The sequence below is a fragment of the Salvia splendens genome, chromosome 9 (genome assembly GCF_004379255.2).
Source record: "Salvia splendens isolate huo1 chromosome 9, SspV2, whole genome shotgun sequence".
Classification (NCBI taxonomy): Eukaryota; Viridiplantae; Streptophyta; class Magnoliopsida; order Lamiales; family Lamiaceae; genus Salvia; species Salvia splendens.
In genome coordinates, this window is record NC_056040.1 from 9,737,197 (window position 1) to 9,744,654 (window position 7,458).

The window sequence follows — 7,458 nt, forward strand, 5'->3', positions numbered from 1 at the left end:
TGATACTAAAACTCTTCCAACTATTTCAACCATCGGTGCAACAATCTCTATAAATGTCCTCGTCCTTCACCACACCCAATTCACCCCAAAATCCATAAAAACCTCTCCCCCTTCTTATCGCCATGGCTGAGCCGCCGCCGCCGCCCCTCCCGGACTTTTCGCAGTCCGTGAAGCTCAAGTACGTGAAATTGGGCTACCAATACCTAGTGAACAACTTCCTGGTGTTCCTCCTCGTCCCCGTCATCGTCGCCCTAACCCTAGAACTCATCCATAGCAACCCTCATGACCTAATCCACCTATGGAACTCCATGCAATTCACATCGCTCCACATTTTATGCTCCTTCTTCCTCATCATCTACACCCTCACCTTCTTCCTCATGTCCCGCCCCCGCCCCATCTACCTCGTCGACTACGCCCTCTTCAAGCCCCCCCGCAGCTTCCGCGTCTCCTTCGGCGGCTTCATGGAGCACGCCCGCATCGTCCTCGCCGATGAGCCCAAATCCGTCCATTTTCAGATGAAAATCCTCCAACGCTCCGGCCTCGGGGAGGAAACCTGCATTCCTCCGGCGATGCATTTCATTCCACCGCGCCCGACTATGCAGCTCGCGAGGGAGGAAGCCGAGCTAGTTATCTTCTCGGCTATGGATTCGCTCTTCCAAAAAACCGGCCTCAAGCCCAAAGATGTCGATATTTTGGTGCTCAATTGCAGTCTTTTCTCGCCGACGCCGTCTCTCACGGCAATGGTGATAAACAAGTACAAAATGAGGAGCAACATCAAGAGCTTCAATCTCTCCGGGATGGGGTGCAGCGCCGGCTTGATCTCGGTAGATCTGGCCAAGGATCTGCTCCAGCGCTATCCGAATTCCAACGCGGTTGTGATCAGCACTGAGATACTCACCCCAAACAGCTACCTAGGGAAGGAGAGAGCAATGCTCCTCCCAAATTGCCTCTTCAGAATGGGAGGCGCCGCCATCCTTCTGTCCAACCGCAGCGCCGATCGCCGCCGCGCGAAGTACCGCCTTGCGCATGTGGTGAGGACGCACAAAGGCGCCGACGACAGAGCGTACGGATGCGTGGCGCAGGAGGAGGATCCGGAAGGACACATCGGAATCAAACTGAACATAGATCTGATGACGATCGCTGGCGAAGCTCTGAAATCGAACATAACCACGATCGGGCCGCTCGTCCTCCCCGCATCGGAGCAATTACTCTTCGCATTCTCCTTAATCAGGAGAAAATTCTTCAATTCGAAATCGAAGCCATACATTCCGGATTTCAAGCAGGCGTTTGAGCATTTCTGCATCCACGCCGGCGGAAGGGCGGTGATCGACGAGCTGCAGAAGAGCCTCCGCCTGACAAACGAGCAGGTGGAGGCGTCGAGGATGACGCTGCATAGATTCGGAAACACTTCGTCGTCATCGCTGTGGTACGAATTGAGCTACATTGAATCAAAGGGGAGGATGAAGAAAGGGGATAGGGTTTGGCAGATCGCATTTGGGAGTGGATTTAAGTGCAACAGCGCGGTTTGGAAATGTAACCGGACGATCAAGGCGCCGATGGATGGGCCGTGGGCCGATTGCATTCATAAATATCCGGTTTACATTCCAGAAGTGATTAAAATTTAGTTTTTCAATTATGAAATTAATTATATTTAGTGGCCTATGTTTGGTGGATTTAATTTGTTCACGGATATGGTTTCCATTATTGATGTTTCCGGATTTATGTATTTCTAATGAAATTGATGCTTTTGGTATGATGGTTTTGGATTTTAATTGAATTAGGAAAATCATAGTACAAGAAATTGAAATGCAAATTATAAATGCTGTGGTCCTGGGCTTTAACTAGAGCGACCTAACACACTTCGGCCTCTGTCAGTAGCAAATGGGGCACTACCTTCTTTTTTTTTTTTTTTTTTTTCACTACCTTATTTATGTTATGTTTCTCCACTTGCTATTTTTATTCATTTTTTTTATCATAAAACTTGAAGATAGATAAGTTATTTATCTTGGTGCTACATTCATGTTTTTGTAATGAGACTAGGGTTTAAACGAGACATGATTATCTGGTGAGTAAATGAAATATGTATATGTGTGAAGGTGAAGGGAAGAGATGAAGGCATTAAAGGAGATGGAGGAAAAGTGTAGTTGGAGAAGTAGATGCAAGCACTCTACCACTTCCTCCTTCATAATTATGCGTTTCTGTCATCTCCGACTCTATCTGCCGACACCATATTTAAGGCACTGCATATGCATTCTATTATGTCCTTCAATTTAATTGTGCTTTCATTTTTCTATTATGGGGGAATTCCAAGTGTATATATCATTGCCTTTATGTATACAATAATGCAACTTTTATGATAATGTATTTGTTTATTTTCGTAGTTAATTAAATTCCATTTATGGAAAAAAAATTATACTCCATCCGTCCCGCACTACTTGCACTTATTTCTTTTCTAGGCGTCCCAAGTTATTTGCACTCTTTCCATTTTTAGTAACAATTTATACCTACAACCGTAATTGTTGACTTTGTCTATCACTCATTCCTTAATCTCCGTATCCAAAAGGAAAAGTGCGAGTAGTGCGGGACGGAGGGAGTATGATTCTACTCATATTATACATGCATATATATATATATATATATATATATATATATATATATATATATATATATATATAGTTAGATGTTGCGTGTTTGACCATATATGTACCTCGTATATGTCAATATGACAAATTAAGTTCTTGAAAAGATAGATGGTCCGGTCTAAAAAAATATATTGTTAGAAATAGTGGGAAGAAATTCCCGAGCCGTGTACATGCGGTACTCTGACTATTACAATCGAAAGGAAACTTGCAACAAAAGATGAATGAAAATTACAACGGAAATAAAGCAAACCAAATTTATAAGTCGAGTCGAGGAAAACCCTCTTTCCGCAAGACAAATTACGCCCCGGCTAGTGCTCACGGAATGACGTATTGCCCCCAAACCCGCCAAGCACTCTACCACTTCCTCCTAGCGTGTAGAAGCACCTCAAACCCGCCAGGCACCGGCGAACTTGATGGAGTTCCGAGAATCGAGCTAGACAATGCTCCTAAGATGCACACTATGATGTCGAGACCTTGAGAGAAAAGATAGAATGTTTGTTGTTTGTGTTTATCATCTCTCAAAACTCCACCTATTTATAGGATAGGAGTACCTATATGAAGAGTCTCGGCATTAAGGCACCTTATAAACATTTTGGAGGTTACCTTGGGAGTGAAAAGCCAAAAGGCTTAGGAAACACTACTAAAAATATGGCCTTTCACTACGTTTTATTTCCGACACTTTTTAAAAAGGTGTCAGCATAAATCATTTGTCATTACATTAGTATGTTGCTGCACTCCTACCATATATTAATGCTACGCATTCAAATAGATGCCATAGTAAAGCTTCTTTCCTTACACTTTTAGACTTTGTCAAATTAATAAGAAGAGTCGGAAACTTTCCCACTAAAACCTTAATTCATTATATTTCGAAATTCACACTAAAAGTTAATAATAATATAAAATAACAATAAAAAATGCAGATCTATTATTGTAACTTACCCACGACTTTACCACTAATCCCATCACCTTTACCCTACAAACCATTTTCCTCCTAGCGTTCTCTCATCGGGAAAAAAATCGAAGAAGCATGGAAGACTCGAATAAATCTACAACGGTGAGAAGTGTATGTTGGTGTAGTCAAGAATGACATCTTCTATCTACAGGTATTTATAGAGCTTATCTTTAGTTCTCTAATTTTTGTGGTGTAATTGATATTTTTCAACTGTTCGATTCTTATGTGAATATTGTAGCCAAACAAGGCGAAATACTACGACCCTCGAATTCACTTCGTTATTCTCTCACTGTATACAACGCTCCTAAAAATTATCATTTCCTTATTCTAGATCTTGGTGCCTTTATTTTGAAGTTCTCATTTAGAATTTTAGTTAGGTTGCAATTTCAAGTTAAAAAATTGGATGATTTTGGTGCAGGTTAAGTTTCTAAAGACTGTTAGATCTAATTGGACTTGGAGTTGTATAAATTATTTAGTTGGACATGTTTATGGAGCATTTGGATGAGGTAAATTGTCTACAAATGTTGAAAAATTGTGAGGTCGAAGTTATCTCTAAGGATTAAACCTCATTAATTGGGAGAGTAATTTGTTTCTTACTTTCTTTTTATTCTTTTGCAAGTTTTCTTATTGTGACTATGGCTGTTGTTTAATAGTAATTGACATTGTTTACCTGAGTTTAGTCTCTGTTTGAATATTGCAGTGTAATTGTTGACTTTGGTAGATGGTTAATTTATGATAAATATGCTCATTTGGATTAAGCTCAATCTTTAATCTTCTTCTTTTATTCCTCGTATTTAATTTAACTGAGTATATTTTTATGGTGTTTTTGTGTATGTGGTTCATCTAGTTCAATATGAGTTTGGAAAGGACTAAGGATTAAACCCTTCCAATATCAGTGAGACTTACATAGACAAGGTTATTATATTTGGTTAATTTACTTTTCATGAATTTTGTTTTTGGTGTCAAATTTTAGAAGTGTGTTTGACATGCTAAGGACTGTGAACTATTAATGGTTCTGTTTGGTATCTGAAATGCATAGATCCAAATCTTACCCATGAAGTTGCTTTATTTGGTTCGTTTTCTATTGCACTTTCTGGAATTTGATGATGTTTCTTTTTAACATAATGAGCCTGAAAATTTAACTTGTTACTAGTTTTATATCTATTGAAGATGGATTCAATTTGTATTAGACTTTACAAATATAGATAACCCAATTGAGAATCTTCGAAGCAAGCTTTGTTGTAGTACCACTTCGTGGCTCTAGTGAATATTGTATTAGCTTCTACAGCTGACTTTGTTCTACATGAACTATATTGTTGATTGGCAAACTTTACTTCTAATGGCTACATATTTAATTACACTCTATATGCAGTGAAAATATGATGTATTCAGGAGAAATGTCGAGAAGGCAACTGAAATTGATGACTCTATCAAAGATGATAGACCTATACCTCATCGTTTGAGGTAATATATTATATCTTGACCATAAATTAGTAAAATTTAGAAAGTTTATTTATCATGTTTCTATTTGTTAGTTTCTCAATTACACTAAAGTACGAGCAGAGACTAATTTTGCATCTTTGATGTTATGATGCATTCTCGTAGTTTCTTTTTCAAATGGTTCTTCATTGACTATTGCATTCCAGGCAACCAATGATAATAAGAAGAATATGAAGAAGCAATAATCAGACTAGACTGCCACTTCTTATGAATGTAACTGAAAATCGGCCTACCCATCCCCACCGCTTCAACACCGTAGCTTTTAATTCCCTTGCGCGTCTCTCTACGTGGCAGATTGAGTTATAGTATATGATGCATATGATTATGTTTGAATCGAACGTGTATATGATTATTAACTTATTTTATTAATTGCAGCATCGAGTGTCAGTGATAATGAGCAACGGCCCTTATGCATTAGTGTTGGATGACATGCACTGCAATGATCGAGCCACTGATAAGCAAGCAATCAAGACCTCAAATTATGTCTTCTCTCATACATCCAGTGACAGTTCCATTAGATTTTTTACAAAGTTAGTCAAAATAAGATCTATGATTAGATATTTTACATTTTTGTATGTTCAAATTTGACGTATGAGTTCTTTATGAAGTTTTGTTGAATGATTTTGTTCTTTGGAATAAAAAATGTATTATGTACTTATATAATTTAAAGAAAATTATAATTTATAAATAAAATAAGGATGAATATGTAAATTACAGAAATTTGTGGGCTATAATGTACATTACAAACAATTATAAGAATTATTGTAATTATTAATATTTATAGGGGTATTTTGTAAATTATCACTTGTATTATGTTAGTGTAGCTTTAGACGATATTTAATGGCACGTTGAAGTGCCATTTCAGAAGGTATTTTATGCTGTTTTTCAGTGAAGTAACACACACTCTATCATGGCACTTGATCTATTATTACATGTGCTGGGGCTGACACTTGCTTTAAGTGCCATTATAGATTAAGTGTAACGTTAATAAAATTCTGGTGGCATTTTGAAGTGCCATAAAAAGCCAATTTTCTAGTAGTGAAATGAAAAGCTTGAGGCTTCTCTATTTCCTTCACGTTTTCAACAAATATATCATATTGCTGCAGCGATATATCAAAGTCGCAAAAATGTCACAGGTATTCAATTTCTTGCATAGATAGATTCGTTTAATGGGAAAGTCTTCTGTTTTTTTAGCAGAAAGCAGGTATACTAACAATATATATACATGTTTAATTTGAATAATTTGAAAAAATACACCCAGCGATCAGTTCATTCAGTATTACTCCTACTACATTTTAGCATTTTGGGTAAAATTATTTACTTTGACGCATTATATGATAAACTATTTAAATTATTTTTATAGAATTAGTTGTGCGGTTCAAGCCGTCATAGTTGTGCGTTTAATTATAACTAAAAACATCAACAAAGTTACTCTTTAAGATTTAAGAATACAGTATAATTTTTTGGTTATGGTGTCAGATAAATAAACTAAAATAGTCTGGAAAATGAGATAATAATTTATTAATAATATATGGAATACTGAATCTGAAAAGCAAGAATAATATAGTAGAAGAAAAATTGAATAAGGGGTAGAGTTAATGAGGTGGGCAGTGTTGTTGTATCAATCATATAGTCCCTCTGGTATCCATAAAATGCCTCCTATTTCCTTATTTGGATAGTTGATAAATATTTTATTTTACTTTTACTATTTTTGGTAAATGAACCTCCTATTACACTAACTCATTTTATCCATAAAACTAGTAATAGTACTATAAAAGTGGGATCCACATTCCAATAACTTTATCCATCCACATTCATTTACAAAGTCAAACACTTTGTTTTATCAAAGCCGATCAAATATGAGACATTTCATTTAGTAGAAATCGGAAGGAGTGCATTAACTATTCAACGTAGTTGCATGGGCTAAAATGCGAATCTATAAATGCAAGAAGTGGTTTACCTACCTAAATGGGCCATTTTTAACTATAGTCAATATTGAATCAATATATCATTTCAGTATGATAGTTCATCTCTCCGGCCCTAAAAAAAAGTTTGTCAAATATTTTCATATTCACAAGTCTTAAAAAATTTATTATTTTTTATTTATGCCATTTTTATAGGTGATGTTAATAACTCATTCTCACCCACATTTTATCATCAAACTAATAGTATATAAAAGTAAGACTCACAATCAACTAACTTTTTTAATCAACTTTCTACATGATTATAGTATTTCTTAAAACTCATGTCAGTTCAAATGGTGACAAATATTTAGGGACAAAAAGAGTAATATAATTTATTTTTATGAAAATAATTAGCTATAACACTTTTTTATTAAATTTCTGATATTCTTTTTGAGCAGTT

General features: G+C 36.4%; 1 protein-coding gene across 1 annotated transcript; it reads left to right on the top strand.

The window, feature by feature from the left end:
• LOC121747425 (3-ketoacyl-CoA synthase 5-like) lies at window positions 1–1,753 on the top strand. The gene has a single exon (XM_042141458.1). The coding sequence runs from the start codon at window positions 123–125 to the stop codon at window positions 1,623–1,625; it is 1,503 nt and encodes a 500-aa protein (XP_041997392.1). The 5' UTR covers window positions 1–122; the 3' UTR covers window positions 1,626–1,753.
• The last annotated feature ends 5,705 nt before the right edge of the window (window positions 1,754–7,458 follow it).

Excerpts from the sequence above, each read along its gene's own strand:
- LOC121747425 (XM_042141458.1), top strand. The coding sequence starts at position 123 with ATGGCTGAGCCGCCGCCGCCGCCCCTCCCGGACTTTTCGCAGTCCGTG.